Here is a 21,394-nt window from a genome sequence, read left to right on the forward strand (position 1 = left end):
GAGAGATTGTGTCAATGGACCAATTACATCCAACAACTCTTTAATGATGAAAGAGGAGAACTGTCATTAGAAATCACAGAGGATACCGGACCACCAATATTAAGAGACGAAGTCATCTATGCCATTAAAAACACGAAAGAGGGTAAAGTTACTGGACCAGATGATGTGCCCATCGAATTATTAAAACTTATTGATGAAGATGGTATTGATGTAATGGCTGAACTCTTTAATCTAATATATCAGACTGCCACAATCCCCAAAAAATGGCTGCAATCGACCTTTGTAGCAATTCCCAAAAAGTCAAGTGCAATAACCTGCTCGGATCACAGAACAATATCTTTAATGAGTCACACACTTAAAACATTTTTGAAAATAATACACAGTAGAATTGTTAAAACTCTCGAATATGAAATCAGTGACACACAATTTGGCTTTAGAAATGGTATGAGCACACGAGATGCTTTGTTCGGCTTGAATGTGCTGACCCAGAGATGCATGGACATGAATCAGGATATGTACTTATGTTTTGTAGACTTTGAAAAGACATTTGATAAAGTTCAACATAAAAAGCTTGTAGATATATTAAAAAGCAAAAATATTGACAGTCGTGACATGAAAATTATATCTAATATATATTGGAATCAAACTGCCAAGGTAAAAGTTGACAACCAGGACACCCAAGATATCAAAATACAGAGAGTAGTCCGTCAGGGTTGCGTGCTGTCTCCACTACTTTTCAATGTCTACAGTGAAGCGGTATTTCAAGAAGCGCTCTCAAATTCAATAGAAGGTATATCTATCAATGGAGAAGTTTTGAACAACTTACGTTTTGCAGACGATACAGTAATAATAACAGATAACATCAATGATTTACAGAACGTAATGCAACGCCTTAATGAACGCTGTCATGAGTACGGACTGAAGATGAATTTAAAGAAAACTAAATGCATGATCATAACTAAATCAGCCCACGTAAACGTCCAATTAACTATTGAAGATACTGTGATTGAGAGTGTGGATAATTACAAATACTTAGGAACATGGATAACATCAAATTTAGACCAAACCAAAGAAATTAAGACACGTATTTAAATAGCACGTGCATCATTCATTAAACTTAAAAAGTTTCTTTGTTGTCGGGATATAAGGTTAGAACTACGCCTAAGGATGCTTCGATGTTACGTGTTCTCTACTCTTCTTTATGGCTTGGAAGCGTGGACGTTGAAACAAGTCCATTTGAATAAGTTGGCCGCCTTTGAATTTTGGTGTTACAGAAGAATCCTACGAATATCATGGATTCAAAGAATGTCGAACGTGGAAGTAACTAGAAGGATAGGAAATCAACCGGAAATAATACTAACTATCAAAAGACGAAAACTTGAGTACTTAGGACATGTGATGAGAGGGCAAAAATACTCATTATTACAGCTTATTATGCAAGGCAAAATCCGAGGAAAGCGAAATGTGGGAAGACGAAGAACATCCTGGCTTAAGAACTTACGGGAATGGTTCGAATGCAGTAGTGCAGAGATTTTTAGAGCAGCAGTCAACAGGGTCCGCATTGCCATGATGATTTCCAACCTTCGATAGAAGATGGAACTTAAAGAAGAAGTCAGAAAGTCACACCAATTATTCTTCTTTTCGTTTGTCACTTCAACTTCTTCTGTGTTTGTGAAATCGGCGTTCACAGTTCTTTATTATCTGCCAAAATGTTATTTGTCACTTCAGACATGGATGCATTGTCAAAGAAACATTAGATATACAACGACTAAACGGTTTAACGTACAGAGACGCACGACCCATCGCTGATAACGTATATGGCATAATAGAATCATTCTTTTGATATGTCCAATCCATCCCTCTCCCATGAATTTTATCAAATACAATGCAACGGCATTGCAACATATGCTTTTGCGCAATAAGTTTTATCGAGAAACGTTATTGTGTTTACACTGGACACGAGAGTTTTAGGTGTTAGTAGTGGACATGGCATCATCATTTGTATTAGAGGCTACTATTAGGTACAACCTGCGAATAATAGCTATTATTTCTCTAGTAGGTACATGTTTTGCTGTAAAATTTTCAATTTCAAGCTGAGCAACAATTCTTTCTGCTGCTGCGTTTCCTGCGTCATTATTTTTATACCGTTTATACCGTCAGAATCATTGCCAGAGAACAGGATCGCTTTCATACAATTCTACAAATCTAACATATAATGGTCTCCCGTTCATTCATATGCTCATTTTTGAGAGTAAAAGCACGTGCTTAATCAAATACAAACTCTCTACGACTGTCCTTAGAGCGTGAAATATTTAACATGTTTAATATCTATCGTGGCGTGGCGTAGACCATTCGTGAGACAATCGTGCTGCACGAAAATCCGTTTACATTAGTCGTGTAGCACCGGCCAGCTATGTAAGCGTGAGCCACGTACGTTATTCACTGGTAATGTCAACCCGCCTTACCACTGGAGCAGTAGCAGGCATTCTGGCTCTGATTCCAATTTCCTTTAATCTGTTTCTAACCGAATTGGCATTTTACGAACCGAACATTACCGGCCACGGGCTGTGGAAAGATCATTTCGCATTTGTCTAGCTGTAACATGATGTGTACGTTAAGTCTGCAGATGTAAATAACGTTCCTCTACGAGGTTCGTGCACCTGAGAAGTCCTGGAACTGGTCTTCTTGTATATCCTCCACTTTCTCTATACCTTCTTAAAGCACTTGAATATGCATTTTAACAGAGGTCTTCACAAAAATACACTGTCTCGTCACCGCATAATAGACTACAGGCCCATATCAAAAATGGATGGGTCATATGAACCACCAGGTGGCGTATATAGGAGGATATAAGAGCATAAAATAATAAGATTCAGCACTGTGCCGTCACTTGTTAGCTGTCCAACTGAGTGCTGATGAGAATTCAAAAGTGCAGGTAGAGTGGGTACATTTTGGTAATATATTTTTGTACGGCATTTTTACCATCGATAGATCCATGAAAAATATTAAGAAAGCGCCCAGTGCCATAAGAAAATGGTGAGCCACAAAGTTGGTAAATTTTTTTGATTTTCTGACAATTTCCAGGGTAAATTTGGTCATTTCATTCTGTACGGCATCAATTTCATACTGTTTCAATACAACTTCTAATCCATTATTCCGCAACGCCGTACAAAAATCATGCGACAAGGGGAAAAATCGAGGGTTGCAATTCCCTCTCTTTCCGTGGTCCGGGGGGTCATTTGAAAAAGTACGGCTTCGGTTCCAAAACATTATCTAGCACTCAAAAGTACTATTAAAAATAATGCCGTCAAAAAAGTATTGTTCATTTGAATGAATTATAATAATTATGTTAATTTCATGGTATACTTGATTTATAAAGCTCTGATTTTCTTTATAAAGATTTATAAAGAAAAAAATCATTTGACTCTGTACGGCAACTTTTTTTAACACGATATTGTAAAATAAAATTGTTATATAGTACTGCCGTTTAAAAGAAACTGTTCTAAAAAAAATTATAGGGAAATACAAAAACAGAAACTTTTTAAATTATTGCAAAAGTTTAAATATTCATAGATTAATAAAATATAGCAATTTTCTACATTTATCCTTTGTTTTAAATAGTATTAAGATAAATAAATTAGGAAAAATGATGCCGTACATTTTAATGCAGTCCCTGCAAATGTATATCTTTTAGGCTGATGAAAATGACGCTACCATTTTAAAGGTGTAGTACTTTAGGGTCATTTGAATGGCGTACGGTATTAACATATTTTTGAAGAGAACAATTATATTGATAATATGATAAAATCATTATGACGTCTAACTGATGTTAAAGGGTGTGTAGGTATATAATATCCAAGAATTGAAACTAAAATCCCATTATCAACGGTTTTGTATACTTTTTGGTTTAATATATATATACTTCAAACATTATTGATACATGTATAATGTATACAGGGTGTCCCGAAAAGATTGGTCATAAATTATACCACACATTCTCGGGTCAAAAATAATTCGATTGAACCTAACTTACCTTACTACAAATATGCTCATAAAAAAAGTTACAGCCCTTTGAAGTTACAAAATGAAAATCGATATTTTTCAATATATCGAAAACTATTAGAGATTTTTTATTGAAAATGGACCTGTATCATTCTGATGGCAGGAAAATCTTAAAACAAAATTATAGTTAAGTTTGTCTACCCCATAAAAATTTTATGGGGGTTTTATTCCCTTAAACCCCCCCAAACTTTTGTGTACGTTCCAATTAATTCATTATTGTAATACCATTAGTTAAACACGACGTTTTTAAAACTTTTTTGCCTCTTAGTATTTTTTCGATAAGCCAGTTTTTATCGAGATACGGCTTCTCTTTTAATATATTTACATAAAAATTTTATGGGGATTTTGTTCCTTTAAACCCCCCAAATGTTTGTGTACGTTCCAATTAAATTATTATTGTGGTACTACTAGTTAAACACAGTATTTTTAAAACTTTTTTGCCTCTTAGTCTTTTTTTGACAAGTCACCTTTTATCGAGATGTGGCTTCTTTTTCAAAATATACCTAAAAATGTAAATTATAAATAAATTTTCAGATCTCACAATAAAACACTGAAAAACGTTTGTTTTCTATACTTCCACAAAATTTATTACAACTATGTTATTACTACAGCTGTTTCGGCAAAGTGCCTTTCTCAAGTGATATATTTTACAATGTGTTTGCCTTTTTAAGTCTTTAACTGAAGAGGTTGAGGAGTGGGGAGCTGTTTGTCTCGAGTTGGTCATTCAGAATTATATCTGTATTTTTCAATTTATTAATTTCCATTGATTCTAAAAGTGATAGCTCAAGGCCTTTATTTTGAATATGTAGAATTTGAAACTTTTCATTGAAAGAATGATTATGATCTAGAAGGTGAAGTGCGTATGTAGAAGTGTCTGTTTTTCTATTGTTGAAAGCCCTTTTGTGTTCTGCTATCCGTTTGTCAAAAGTTCTGCCAGTTTGACCGATGTAAGTTTTCGGACAATCACCACAAGTTAGTTTGTACACACCACTCTGTAGTTGCTTTCTCTTTCGGCTTTTATTGTTTTTAATATGTTTGCTTAAGTTGTTGTTAGTTCTGAAAGCTGGTGTTATTCCTTTCTTTTTTATGTATCTGGCTATTTTTGTTGTTATTTTGCCAGTATATGTGAGAGAGCGGTACTGGGTTCTTTCTGTGGTGGTGGATACACTAATTTTAAGGCTTTCTTATGGAGTTTTTGGTTTAAAATGTTGTTAACTGTTACAGTATTATAGGCAGGTGTAGTATGCCTATAAATGCTGAATGTCGTAACAGAACGTTGCTCGTTAAGCGATATACAGTGCTAGTCAAAAGTCCGTACCCCCCCTCGTATCTTTTGAACGGTTATACTTATAATAGTGAAATTTGGAGGGAGAAAATAAACGGATTTAGGCGTCTTAACTAGTTATGACAGGTGACGTAATAATGACAGATGACGTTGCAGCGCCACCATGACAGATAATTTTAAATGGGACCTTATGGCAAGTGATACCTCGTTTGAAAGGTATTGAAAATACCTATTCAGTCATACTAATTTTGTTTGAGTTTAAGCTAAGTTTGATGAATAAATGAAATAATAGAAAATTGTAGTTTCGCATTTAATTAATAAAAATTCAAACCTCCGCCTATGATTACTTGTCAAAAGGGTTGACGTTGACGTAAAAACATAGGCGGACATTTGAATTTTTATTAATTAAATGCGAAACTACAATTTTATATTTATTTCATTTATTCACCAAAATCAAAATCAATTTATATCCAAAAAAATTAGTATGGCTGAATAGGTATTTTCAATACCTTTCAAACGAGGTATCACTTGCCATAAGGTCTCATTTAAAATTATCTGTCATGGTGGCGCTGCAACGTCATCTGTCACTATTACGTCACCTGTCATGACTAGTTAAGACGCCTACATCCGTTTATTTCCTCCCTCCAAATTTCACTATTATAAGTATAACCGTTCAAAAGATACGAGGGGGGGTACGGACTTTTGACTAGCACTGTATAATGTAAATTATATTTATTTAATATTTTTATTACTTTTTCTCAATATGAATTTTCAGATTTGTACGGCGTTAACTTTTTATAAATTATTGCATTAAGTACAAATGAACTATCTAAATGCCGTATAAAAAAATATCGTCATAAATTTCACCTTACATTTCGTTATATGGATTTTTCTTACATTTCATTCTGTGGATTTTTCCTTGAGCTTTTTTATCCCTACAAACCTTTGGACCAACGAAAATGTACGGCATGTAAAATAATGTTATCTATGCATAAAATACTTTCAAAATAAATTATTTTTATGTTGTTTCAACTCACCCCCAGGACCACGGAAAGAGAGGAGATTGCAACCCTCGATTTTTTCCCCTTGTCGCATGATTTTTGTACGGCGTTGCGGAATAATGGATTAGAAGTTGTAAGTTGTATTGAAACAGTATGAAACTGATGCCGTACAGAATGAAATGACCAAATTTACCCTGGAAATTGTCAGAAAATCAAAAAAAATTACCAACTTTGTGGTTCACCATTTTTTTACGGCACTGCGCGCTTTCTTATTATTTTTCATGGGTCTATCGATGGTAAAAATGCCGTACAAAAATATATCACCAAAATGTACCCACTCTACCTGCACTTTTGAATTCTCACCAGCACTCAGTTAGACTGCTTACAAGTGACGGCATAGTGCTGAATCTTATTATTTTATGCTCTTATATCGTCCTATATACGTCACCTGGTGGTTCATATGACCCATCCATTTTTGACATGGGCCTGTAGTCTATAATTATTGTTACAATTCATTATGGCTCTTCTGTAATGTCTAACACAAGTTTGCATATAAAACAGTAACTGCATCGGTATGTTAAGTATTCCGTGGAGTCATTCTCATTCCATTTGACTCTTCCGCTGGTATTATTGTTTTGACTGCGTATTTGTCCATAATATAATAAAATGAACCTTTATTAACAATTAATTATCATTATAATTACCATGTGCGATAAAAAGATGTAAATACCAGACAGATATTAATATTTAACCAAATTCATGCGATAAAAGTGATTATCAGTGAATCTGACGCTTGAGTTAATATTTTTATAAAGGTAAAATAGTTGTTTTGCGATCTTTTGACTAAAATTCTAAAATAAAATATTCCTCAAAATATACTTTATTTATAAGTACCGAAAAATAAAATTTTATTCAATTAGGTATTATTTTTTATGATAAATAAACCATATATGGCAATAGTAAATAGTATATTATTCAACTAGCATGTAATGATGGCTAACATAACAAGGATCCAGATAAAAAATGAAGATATTGAACAAGTGGACAAAATTTAATACTTAGAGGTCTGGATTGTGGATTATGGAAGATCTAAATCCGATATCAGAAATTCGATCAAGAATAGAGCAATCAAGAGCAACTTTTTTAAGATGATGAAATTTCTGAATAACCAAAGACTCAATCTGCAAATCCGATATCGGATGGTAAAATGTTATATCCACTCTATTCTTTTTTATGGTGCTGGACTGTTAATGTTGACTTAATGAGAAAGCTGGAATCATTTGAGATATGACTTTTTAGGAGAACTTTGAAAATATCATGGACCGATCATATTGCAAACGAAATGGTGTTTCACAGAATGGGAAGAGACAGAGAACTTTTGACCACCATTAAAAGGAGAAAGGGGTGTAAGAGTGTGTTATAGAGGTAGCACCTTTTATTGGAACGACCACATCAAACGTCATCGACGGGAGATTGTTTTTTGATAACTGGTCCTCATAAGGCACTCAACTCTCACTTATGGCTCCACATGCCACATCCCGGGCAACTGCATTGGTCTGCAGGCTAAACTAAGTGAGGGTAGCCAGACATGGTGATAGGTTGGACAGTGGCAGCTGGCTGTTACAAAACTGACCATACGGCGAGAATGATAGCCACAGAAACGGCACACATACAGCGGTGCAGAAAGCAAAGGGAAACCGCTGCACTATTTTCCTAAGAGAATTTCTTCCCATAACGATGACAATTTCAGTAAGTGAAGATGGAATGTGTAGCGACCCGACTCACGCTCGGTGTGAAATGTTCCGGGTCGGATGGTGTGAAATTTGCTACCGGCTGCCAAGGTGTGAGGGACCAGGCACCTGACAGAAATTGTGAGACTGAATCCAAATTTTCGTTCAATTTCAGAAAATGTCAGCGAATAGGGAACTTGCACATTTTTTTTATTAGATAATAATGTTCAGTTTTGTTTAAAAATGAGATTTCCAAAATTTCACGCTTCAAAAACTCGTAATAACTTAGAAATACATATTTAAAGTCTTCTGCGGTATAAAATAGTTCAAACGGCCCGTGACGTCACATAGTTTTGCATTAGTTTTGATTATGGTTATATTTCGCTGTGTCTAGGTACACGCTAACGTGTACGCAAATAAAAAAGTTAGGTAGACTCGAATTAAACTTCATCAAGCCAGTGACGTCATTATTTAGCTTGCGCAGTGACTATATATTTTGGTACATGCTATTTTGATATGTTTAGTGTTTGTTTGATAGAAAAATATTTGTTAAGGGAAGGGAACCAGAACTTTTCAGATGTTTCAAACTTAATTGTAATAAATCAATGTATATATATAAAACTATATATTTAGGTTAGCAAAATAATTATAAGTATTTAGTTGACATGACATGTAGGTACAAAATATTGTTAAAATAATTTTTATACGTAAGTGAATTATTATAATCAACTATTCTAAATGCAAAATAAGCCACAATTAAACTAAAAAATTATTTTATTAACGTTTCGACGTCCAAATCGGATGTCATTGTCAAAATACAAAAATTAGCCAGATTAAATAAATTATTAGAAAAAATGTTTTACTAAGCAACAACATTTTTGTTTAATTTAATAATATTTTGTATTTTGACAACGACATCCGGTTTAGATGTCAAAACGTTAATAAAATCAATTTTTTAGTTAAATAATTGTGGCTTAGATTCCATTTAGAATAGTTGATTACAAAAATGCCACAAAGATAATAGCTTCAGAACAAGTTAATTATTATTGTGAAAGCTTTAGGTCTTCCTTTTATTTTAAACTTGGACGGTAATACTATTTCATTTATAACTAAAAAAATATATATTAATTTATAGTCTCTTATCTTTTTCGTACTGTTTTAAAATGTTCTTAAACTCAATAAAAGAACTAAATAATTATTGCCCACACTCCATAGTTAAGTTAAAAACAAACACTAAACAAATAAAAAATAAGAAATCACTGACACTTACACGTTAGCGTATACCTAGACACAACCTTATATTTAGGTATATTCTTCTTCTTCTTCTTTAGTTTATTGGCCTCCACCTACTAGGGTATTTGGCCAGATCATCGTCGTGGAATAAGTCAAAAATATTTATATTCTAATGACATATATCGTATGTCATTGTAATAATATAGTATACCTAGACACAACCTTATATTTAGGTATATTTTTCTTCTTCTTCTTTAGTTTATTGGCCTCCACCTACTTGGGTATTTGGCCAGCTAATCGTCGTGGAATAAGTCAAAAATATTTATATTCTAATGACATATATCGTATGTCATTGTAATAATATATACCAGTTTGTTAAACTTGAAGTTTTATACTGTTTTTGAAGGAAAGGAACGAAGGTTTACTATTGAAAATAAAACCATTTTGTAAAAGTACAAATTTTCTATGAATAGTTCAAACGATCAAAAACACTTGTGACGTCACATAAATGTATTTTCTACTGACGTTTATAACGTCTAATTTAAAATTTTGTTTACTTTATTGGAAAAATCTAAACGTAAAACTGAGTGACGTCACGACGCGTTTTGGACCACCTGTTTTAATTTGAATTTTTAATCGTCTTTAGGGGGCCAAACGAAAGACAAACAAAACTTTTTTATCTTTGATGCATGTTTTAAATTATGTTCTGTTGTGATTTATAACATTTTTTTCGAATTTAAAAATTTATGCAAGTTCCCTATTGGTACATGGAACGTCCAAGGACTGATCCAAAACCCTGGAAAGTTACACATAATTGAAAAATAAATGGCAGACCACAATCTTTCGATACTGGGACTTTCAGAAACTCACTGGAGAGGTAAAGGACATTTTAACACAACTGCTGGCAACGTCGTCTATTTTTCAAGCCCAGATAACAAAAGTACAAATGGAGTCGCAATAATTGTACCCTTTAAACATAACGACTGCGTAACTGGATATAATACTATTGATGACAGAATAATATCCCATAAAATGAGAATATCCACCAATACACTACACGTTGTCCAAGTATACGCTCCTATAACAGCTGCACAAGAAGAAGACATCAACAGGTTCTATGGTCGCCTAGAAGAAACTGTTCGCGCTATTCTGAATCGTGAACTCATCATAATTTTAGGAGATTTTAACGCCAAAGTGGGGTCATCTAATGAAAATATTGAACGAGTGCTGGGCAAAAATGGACTGGGACAGAGAAATGAGAATGGCGACCGTCTAGTGGAGTTCTGTGTAGAACAACATCTTATAATTACAAACACGTTATATCAACATCACCCACGGAGATTATACACATGGCGCAGCCCAGATGGGCGAACAAGAAATCAAATAGACCACATCCTAATAAGATCAAGATGGAAGTCGTCAGCCATCAATTGTAAAACATATCCTGGCGCAGACTGTGGAAGCGATCATCAACTCCTGGTATTGAACGTTCGACTTCATTTTAAAGTCCCCAAAAGAAGACCCCAGAGAAAAGTCATGTCTCTAAATCCATCAAAAATTAGTGACTTCCAACAAAACCTAGAAGAAGCTCTTTCTTTAGACCAAGTAGATAGTGACCCTGAGAGCACTTGGATCTATCTCAAAGATAAGGTAATCGATGCTGCAAAAGACTGTGAGGCAGCGGTTTCCACTGGCCGTAAGCCAAGGATATTCGATAATACGTGGACTGTGACTCAACGCAGAAAAGAACATAAAACTAGATACGGAACAAACGATGAATACAGAGCGTTATCGAAAGAAATCAGAAAATAGTGCCGCAAAGACAAAGCTGATTACATCTCTCAAATATGCAGAGAGATAGAGGAACATGGCTGTCGAAATGAACCGAGGGATTTATTCCAGAAGATCAAACTCCTTACCAGAGAATTTAAACCTCAAACGTGGTCTGTAATAGATAAGGAAGGTAATCTAAAGACCGATACTGACGAAATACTGGAAACATGGCGAAACTACTGTGGCGAACTATATAAAAATAACGAGATATCAGCAGAAAATCAGTGGACCTCTGACTACCCTAGAGAACCTACTGTCTTACTCGCTGAAGTCAAAGATGCAATTAAATCACTAAAGAGAAATAAATCCCCAGGCATTGATTCAATACCATGTGAAATACTACAGTTAGTAGGTGACAAAGGATTACATATCATCCATTCTATCTGTGTCGCTGTTTGGAATTCAGGAAAATGGCCATCTGATTGGTGTACCTCAATTTATATCCCGCTACACAAAAAAAGAACTACTACCAGATGTGAAAACTACCGCACACTGTCACTAATAACAGTAATAACACATGCTAGTAAAATCTTGTTACACATCATCAAAAACAGATTAAAAACCTATCTACATTACCAAATACCTCAGGAACAAGCGTTGTTTGTAAAGGGTAAAGGTGCAAGGGAACAAATCCTGAACCTGAGACAACTCATTGAAAAGTCTAGAGAATTTCAAGTACCTATGATTATATGCTTCGTTGACTACCAAAAGGCATTTGATTGTGTAAGCTGGATAAATCTGTGGTCAATTTTAATAGAAATGGGTGCACCAATGCACCTGGTGACACTTATTAAAAATCTGTACCAGTCCAATATAGCGACAGTACGACTATGTAGATCATAAGTTCTCAAACCAATTCAAGACCGAGAGAGGTGTTAGACAAGGATGCGTGTTGTCACCTGACTTATTTAACATTTATAGTGAACATATCATGAGGATGGTTTTAGAAGGATGGGCCGGTGGAGTAACAGAAGCTGGTAGAAAAATCTCCAATTTAAGATTTGCTGATGACACTATACTTATAGCAGCAAATGAGTAGGAAATGTTTGATCTCCTGCGAAGAGTTGAGTACGAAAGCAAGAAAGTTGGTCTAAAAATCAATAAAACTAAGACAAAAATAATGGTGGTCGACAGATTCGACACTATTAAACTGACTACTAACATGTTACAAGAATATCAGATAGGTAACACCTTTGTCTATCTCGGGTCTAGTATAACTAAAGATGGTAACTGTGAAGCAGAAGTTCGGAGACGTATTGGTATGGCAAAAATGCGATGAGTCGCTTAACTAAAGTTTGGAAAGACAGATCTATCTCTCAAAATATTAAGATGAGACTGGTGAATGCGCTTGTATTCTCAATATTTCTATACTGAGCAGAGACTTGGACTCTTCGCGCATGCGAGCGCCAAAAAATTGATGCCTTTGAGATTGGTGCTGGAGAAGAATGCTACGCATACCTTGGACAGCTCATAGGACAAACGTTTCCATTCTAAACCAACTCAAGATTAAAAAAAGGTTGTCCACAATATGTCTGCAACGAATACTGCAATTCTTTGGTCACGTGGTTCGCAGAGGTGACGACAGTTTGGAGAGATTAATTGTTTCTGGAAACGTTCCAGGGAGAAGATCAAGAGGACGATCACCAACTAGATGGTCCGACCAAATAAAGAATTCAACTGGAAACTCATTCTGCGAAGCTCTTAGAGCAGCTGAAGATAGAGACCAATGGAGAAACATTGTTAGGAATATTGGAAGAAATCACGATCCTCAGTAATGGGGAAACAACAAGAGAGAGAGAGAGTAAAGGAGAAAGACAGCATATTTGGGGTACATACTTAGAAATAATAAGGGTAAGATCGAAGGAAAAAGGGGTCCTGGTGGACCATAAGTATCCTGACTGAAAAATATTCGTTCTGGACCGGGTTAAATACACAGTCACTTTTAAGAAAAGCAGAAGATAGAGACGAATTTGCAATGGTTATAGCCAACTTTCATTAGTGGAGTCGGCACTAGAAGAAAAAGAAGTCATTTGTCTACGTAAATAGTGCAAAAGATAGTGTTTTCAAGGGTGAACATGTAGATATGTTGTCGGAATAAAAGGTTATTCTTATGGGTATTAGTACGTATTTTCGGCTGCAATGGTATTTAAATGGGGATTAATTTTTTTTCGAATCCTGAGAAAACTAGTAAGTATTTTTGAAAAATTTAAACGCAGAATGAAAGATTACGTTCTTACCGAGGGCCGAAAGTCCCTGAAAACTTCTATGTTTATTTTAATAAGTTACAGGGGTGAAAAACTAAGAGAAAATGTAGTGTGATTTTTAATTTCAAATATCTCATTCAAAAGAAACTTTTTATTTATTCTAAGGGACTTTCGGCCCTCGATAATAATTTAGTCTTTCATTCTGCGTTTAAGTTTTTTAAAAATATTTATTAGTTTTCTCAGGATTCGAAAAAAATGGACACCATGTCCATGTTCCAAATCGAACATTCGCTATCTTTGTCATACAACGCACTGAGTCAAATAGAATATGATGACAAGACACTGACAGTTTTAAATATTTGACATGGCATCGGGAATATTTTGAGTTGTTGATTAAATAAATTGATAGTGTATTTGATAAATAATTGATTTAAGACGTGAACTTAATAAAAATATATTTCTTGTTTATTATGTGTGGAAGATCCAAGCAGAGAATACATCAGGATATATTCTGTGATCCAAGTATTTTGTTGTTAAAGGTGTTCAAAATTATCTCACAATAAAACACTGAAAAACGTTTGTTTTCTATACTTCCACAAAATTTATTACAACTATGTTATTACTACAGCTGTTTCGGCAAAGTGCCTTTCTCAAGTGATATATTTTACAATGTGTTTGTCTTTATAAGTCTTTAACTGAAGAGGTTGAGGAGTGGGGAGCTATTTGTCTCGAGTTGGTCATTCCAAAGGACAACTTGACCAATTTCTATCATACATTAATTCACTTCATAGTAATATTGAGTTCACAATAGAAACAGAACAGAATAATTCCATAAACTTTCTAGATGTAACGATTACCAGACTACACAACAAACATGAGTTCTCCGTATATCATAAACCTACCCATACTGACACAACTATACACAATTCATCATCCCATCCTACACAACACAAATTAGCAGCCTACCATAGCATGATACATAGACTGACAGAAATTCCTATGACAAAAAATAACTTCGAGACAGAACTAAATATCATTAGACAAATAGCAGTAAACAATGGCTATAACGAACAAACAGTTAACAACATTTTAAACCAAAAACTCCATAAGAAAGCCTTGAAATTAGTGTATCCACCACCACAGAAAAAACCCAGTACCTTCTGCTCTCTCACATATACTGGCAAAATAACAACAAAAATAGCCAGATACATAAAAAAGAAAGGAATAACACCAGCTTTCAGAACTAACAACAACTTAAGCAAACATATTAAAAACAATAAAAGCCGAAAGAGAAAGCAACTACATAGTGGTGTGTACAAACTAACTTGTGGTGACTGTCCGAAAACTTACATCGGTCAAACTGGCAGAATTTTTGACAAACGGATAGCAGAACACAAAAGGGCTTTCAACAATAGAAAAACAGACACTTCTATATACGCACTTCACCTTCTAGATCATAATCATTCTTTCAATGAAGAGTTTCAAATTCTACATATTCAAAATAAAGGCCTTAAGCTATCACTTTTAGAATCAATGGAAATTAATAAATTGAAAAATACAGATATAATTCTGAATGACCAACTCGAGAAAAACAGCTCCCCACTCCTCAACCTCTTCAGTTAAAGACTTAAAAAGACAAACACATTGTAAAATATATCACTTGAGAAAGGCACTTTCCCGAAACAGCTGTAGTAATAACATAGTTGTAATAAATTTTGTGGAAGTATAGAAAACAAACGTTTTTCAGTGTTTTATTGTGAGATAAAATGAACTTCCATCAAGTAACGGTCGAATCCATCAAGTGTTCAAAATTGTAAGCGTTCCATAGTAACAATATAGGTATTATTAAAAAATCACTTTAGCACTTTTCCTCTTTTCTCGATTGAGTTTTAGTCTTTGTTGTACATATCAATTATTACAATCAGTGAATACATAGTTGTGAAAAAATTATCACATTTATTAACTGAATTAATAATTTGCAATTATACAAATAACAGTTATCCAAGAACATTCAAAAGCCATCTCTTTAAAGTTAATGATGATATTGTCAAGTAGAATGACATTCTAGTAATGTTTACATATCCATACCAGTGTGAATTTTACTACACGTAATTTGCCGTGTAAAGACAGAAAAAGTAGGGATAACCGTACAATATTTGCGAATTATGTACCGATGGCATTAATAGGATTAAATACCTTTTAGTAAGCTTTGAATTTGCGGTTAACCTAATTCGTTATCAAAGACGAAGTAATCGAGAGTCACTGAAACATGAAATGGTAAATTTTGTGTTCCGGAGTGTAGCAACTTTCAAGTTAAATATTTCCAATGTAAGGGCTTTAAAAGATAAAAAACATGACTAATTTTGGATATTTTATTGAGTACAACTTTCCCTTGTATATAAAATTAATAATACCAAGTATTTATTATAATGCATTCATTTTTGCCGTTAAAATTGACTAACAATAACCTTACATTTTTATTACTTCATAATTCCTTACATTATCTACTATCTCGAGAATTTGACAACGTTGTGCGAAAATGACAACATCAAGATTTGATGATGTGCAATGGATTTGTAAGGAAATGTTAATAAACCTTGTTAAACTGAAAGACATACTTACTGAACTACTTGAGGCTCCTCGGGGGTGGCATTTTTATCTGGAAGCGAAACTGCCCTATACTGTAAAGAGTTGTAGGTTTTCCAAAACAAATATTCCCTAGAAATAAGAAAATTGTTATATACAATGCATAGTTTTCAACAACCAAATAATGTATTATACTCTAATAAAATAAAAAAAAATCAAAATGTAATTCCGTACAGGTTGAAATAAATTTTATATCAAAGTTTAGGCGAATACAAAAGATATTTTCAAAAAAGTATCCAAATCATATGAGGGGATCATTGTTTAAATAATTAAACAGGGGTAATTCTTGCACAATATTTACTTTTCTAACCGCTGCGAGGTAATTTACATTTTAATGAGGGTCTTTAGGGTTTTTTTCTACGAAGCTAAAGGACAAATCTTTCACTTAAGACTTACTAAATTAAATTTGACCCCTATTTATACAGGGTGTAACAAAAATACAGGTCATAAATTAAATCACACATTCTGGGACCAAAAATAGTTCAATTGAACCTAACTTACCTTAGTACAAATGTGCACCCAAGAAAAGTTACAGCCCTTTGAAGTTACAAAATAAAAATCCGATTTTTTTCAATAGATCGAACACTGTTTGAGGTTTCTTATTTAAAACGGACATGTGACATTCTTATGATAGGAACATCTAAAAAAAAATTGTAGTGAAATTTGTGTACCCCATAAAAATTTTATGGGGGTTTTGTTCCCTTAAACCCCCCCAAACTTTTGTGTACGTTCCAATTAAATTATCATTGTGGCACAATTAGTTAAACACAATGTTTTTAAAACTTTTTTGCCTCTTAGTACTTTTTCGAAAAGTTAGTTTTGTTTGAGATATTTTGAATATTTTGTCAAATCCACCACATTTGTGTACTGTTAAGTACGATTTTAGAGACTTGGTAATAATATGAAAATTTATTTATAAATTACAGTTGGAGGTATACTTTGAACCATATTAAAAAAGAAGCCACATCTCGATAAAAGGTGTCTTATCTGAAAAATACTACGAGGCAAAAAAGTTTTAAAAACACTGTGTTAAACTAATGGTACAGAAATAATAGTTTAATTGGAACGTACACAAACATTTGGAGGGTTTAAAAGCACAAAACCCCCATAAAATTTTTATGTAAACATATTAAAAAAGAAGCTGCATCTCTATTAAAACTGGTTTATCGAAAAAGTACTAAGAGGCAAAAAAAATTTAAAAACATTGTGTTTAACTAATGGTACTACAAAAATAATTTAATTGGGACGCACATAAAAGTTTGGGGGGTTTAAGGGAACCAAACCCCCATAAAATTTTTATGGGCTGCACAAATTTCAATATAATTTCTTTTTAGGATATTCATGCCATAATAATACCACATGTCCATTTTCATTAAATAATCTCTAATAGTTTTCGATATATCGGAAAAAATCGATTTTCATTTTGTAACTTCAAAGGGCTGTAACTTTTTTTGTGTGCATATTTGTACTAAGGTAAGTTAGGTTAAATCGAACTATTTTTGGTCCCAGAATATGTGATTCAATTTATGATCTGTATTTTTGTTACACCCTGTATAAATAATTATATACAAAATTTAAAAATCAAATTTGCAAAAAAATATTTTTGCGTTTTAAATAAGCAATATAAATTATTTTCTAAAATGGTATACATTTTTATTATAAATTATTCTATTTATTTAAAAACATTGGTTAAAAAATATTTAATAATTTATGAGATATTTAATTTGTTTATTAAATGTTACTATATTTTCAATTGCAAAAACGCGGTTGTTACCAAAAGAATATAAACCTGTTTAAAATCTCATTACTTTTATTTTTATGTATGTTTTCGATAAATGTACTGATAAATTCAAATTTCAATTTAACTCCCCTCTAAAATGACATTTGAAAATTGTTCTAATTTGTTTATAATTTGTTTTTTTAGTAACGTCGCGGGGATTAAACATTTTGAAATGCTGTTCCGATAATCTGGTTTCTGGGAATTTTTCAGTAATTACCAAATTTTTTCTTCTTCTTTTCTTTCTTATAGTAAAAGATATAGTTTTGCTTATAGAGGGGGTTTCATTAAGAATGTCCTATCTCTGAGTTGTAGATTCTAGATGTTTAGAAAGGTGTTTTATTTAAAAATTAAAAAAATATATTTTTGCTCAGTATTTTAAAACTATTTGATGTATCCTTTTCATACATGGTAGAAAGTGTAAATACTGTAAGTATACCCTATGAAATTATGTTAAATACAAGTTTCCGGCTATTACCAGAGGCGTACGACAGGGGACAGTAAATGGTTGACCCTTCCCAAATTCTACGTCACTGGTGAAATTGCCATTTGAGCACAATTTTTAGATTCTCCAATACTCTCTATGTAAATAACATTCTGTTTACTCGTAACGATAAAGTCATTAGTTTTCGAGATATTTGCAGTTAAACATGTAACGGCACAGTTATTTTATATTTAGTTATTTTGGTTAATATATTGTGCCGCTTAATTTTTAGTTGCAAATATCTCGAAAACTAATGATTTTATCGTTAAGAGTGAATAAAATACTCTTCAGTCTTAACGATAAAATCATTAGCATTCGTTATATTTGAAATTAGAAATTAAGCGGCACAAAATATTAATCAAAATAACTGTGCCGTTACATGTTTAACTGCAAATATCTCGAAAACTAATGACTTTATCGTTACGAGTGAAGAGTAAGTTATTTACATAGAGATTATTGGAGAATCTAAAAATTGCACTAAAATGGCAATTTCGCCAGTGACGTAGAATTTGGAAAGAGTCAACCATTTGCTTTCCCCTGTAATACACCTCTGGTAATAGCCGGAAACCTGTATTTAACATACTTTCATAGTGTGTAGAGTACCTACACTTTCTACCAAGTATGAAAAGGATACGTCAAATGGTTTTAAAATATTGAGCAAAAATAATTTTTAAATTTTTAAATAAAACACCCTGTAACTCAATAAGGAGCCATATTTTATTTAAGTGATTTTGGTTAATTCATTATATTTTGAGGTCCTAGAATCGACAACTCAGAGATTGGACATTCTTAATGTAACCCCCTCTATAATCAAAACTATATCTTTTACTATAAGGAAAAAAAGAAGATAAAACGACAAAAAAAATTTGTTAATTAGTGAAAAATTCCCAGGAACTTGATTATTGGAACAGAATTTCAAAATGTTTAATACCCGCGACTTTATTCAAAAAAACAAATTAGAACAATTTTCAAATGTCATTTTAGAGGGGATTTAAATTGAAATTTGAATTTATCAGTACATTTATCGAAAACATATATAAAAATAAAAGTGATGAGATTTTAAACAGGTTTATATTCTTTTGGTAACAACCGCGTTTTTGCAATTGAAAATATAGTAACATTTGATAAACAAATTAAATATCTCATAAATTATTAAATATTTTTTAACCAATTTTTTTTGCTTAATACTGGTAACATAGCGCAACTTCTCCTATTAAATAAAATAATTTATAGTGTTTATTTAAAACGCAAAAAATATTTTTTTGCAAATTTGATTTTTAAATTTTATATATAATTATTTAAATAAATAGGGGTCAAATTTAATTTAGTAAGTCTTAAGTGAAAGATTTGTCCTTCAGCTTCGTAGAAAAAAAACCCTAAAAACCCTCATTAAAATATAAATTACCTCAGCGGTTAAAAAAGTAAATATTGTGCAAAAATGACCCCTTAATTATTTAAGCAATGATCCGCTTATATGATTTGGATACTTTCTTGAAAATATCTTTTGTACTCACCTAAACTTTGATATAAAATTTGTTCCAACCTGTACGAATTTACATTTTGATTTACATGTAGTGTAATCTTATTTTACTAGACTATTATGCCTTTTTGCACAAACAAATGAATGTTAAGCTCCACCTTAGCCCAGCTCAGCTTATACACTGTTGGTGCAACCAGGTATAAGATTTTTTATAAATAAAGGCTCTTGAATAGAACAGTTTTTTGTTAAAGGAGCCATAAAGAAAACGTAAATAGACCAAAGTGGGTTTTCGAAAACCTCATAGAAGAGAATATAGAACGAATAGTGATTTACTCAGATTCTTCTGGTGGCCGACGATTTGCCAACGAAGATGCTATAGACTGAATTTTCAATGTTCTATGAGTATGGAAGTTTACTTATAATATACATAAAACATATAATAAATAAAACTAACTAAAAGTTACATTTTCTACATAAAATTTTGAAACTTCACAAGGTTCTCAAAATTTCAAATTCAAAAAGTCATCAAATACAATATTTAAATTAAAATGCTGTAATGCTATAATTGGTCAGTGTTGTTACATATAATCCAGACCTGGATACTCTTCTAAAGGCTGATACGATCAATCGCTTAGATAGACCAGTAAGGATCTGTTTTTAGGTGGATGCGAGAGTTGGCATTCAGATTTTTGCTGATAAAGTTAGGTGATAACTTCGTTAATAATAATTGATTTATGCTCCTTCTCAAATATGGCCGGAACATAAATAAAAAAAATAAAATATTTAAAAATTTCAAAAAATTTCGTTTTTTTTTCTACTTTTTTTGCTTATAACTTAAAAACTATTCATTTTAGAACAAAGTCCTATAGGAATAAAACAAAGATAATTAAATTTTCTATCAGATGTGATTGGTTAAAAATGTCTTAATTTATCACCCTTGCTTCAAAATAGCAATAAATATAAAATAAGGGGGCAAAACAAGCCTGTCCTTATTCAATGATTTTCCATCACTTAGGTTATACTTGGAACCTTCCTAATTCGCTTAGAAAATGTTTGTAATGTGCTAAAACCGTACACCAAATTTCATTAAAATTGACTTACTAGATTTTGCATAATAATTTTGCAATCTAAACTTTTTTTAAAAAATTAAAATTTTTTAAAATCTTGCACAACAAAAACTAGAACATTTTCTTGCAAACAAAACTGACAAAGATTTGGCAATTTTTTACATATAAAGAAGTACTCCACCTATGTAATGCACTTTACCGAATTGAAATCGGATTATTTAAGCAGCCTCAGCAATGTTTTAAAGATATAAACAATTTTTTGGCTTATAACCAAATTAGTGCTGTGGCTAGGAGGGGGTGCTACGGGCTCCTTTATTTAGATGGACTTACCCAAGTTTTTTTTATGTATTTTGATCCGTAGAACACGAATTTTTTGGGTAACAGTTGATCCGGATGTCGATAAGATTGTTATAAATAAAGAACTTGAGGAATTACATAAAATCGATTTTTCGCAAAATAAAACATTTTGTCTTTCTTGGGTAATTCTAAGCAAAAAATGTTCTTACAAGTTTTTTCGTAGGATGCATAGTTTTCGAGATAAACGCGGTGGAACTTTCAAAAAATCGAGAAATTGCAATTTTTGAACACGAAT

General features: G+C 32.7%; 1 protein-coding gene across 2 annotated transcripts in view; it reads right to left on the reverse strand.

Annotated features, from left to right (window-relative positions):
- The window catches only part of LOC114325112 (high affinity copper uptake protein 1), a 193,902-nt gene that overhangs the window by 18,433 nt on the left and 154,075 nt on the right, over positions 1 to 21,394 (reverse strand). For both annotated transcript variants that reach the window (XM_050650964.1, XM_028273052.2), the window contains exon 5: positions 15,971 to 16,066. In XM_050650964.1, the coding sequence (XP_050506921.1) occupies positions 15,971 to 16,066 (96 nt within the window). The remainder of the gene's footprint in view (positions 1 to 15,970; positions 16,067 to 21,394) is intronic.

The sequence above is a fragment of the Diabrotica virgifera genome, chromosome 5 (assembly GCF_917563875.1).
Source record: "Diabrotica virgifera virgifera chromosome 5, PGI_DIABVI_V3a".
Classification (NCBI taxonomy): domain Eukaryota; kingdom Metazoa; phylum Arthropoda; class Insecta; order Coleoptera; family Chrysomelidae; genus Diabrotica; species Diabrotica virgifera.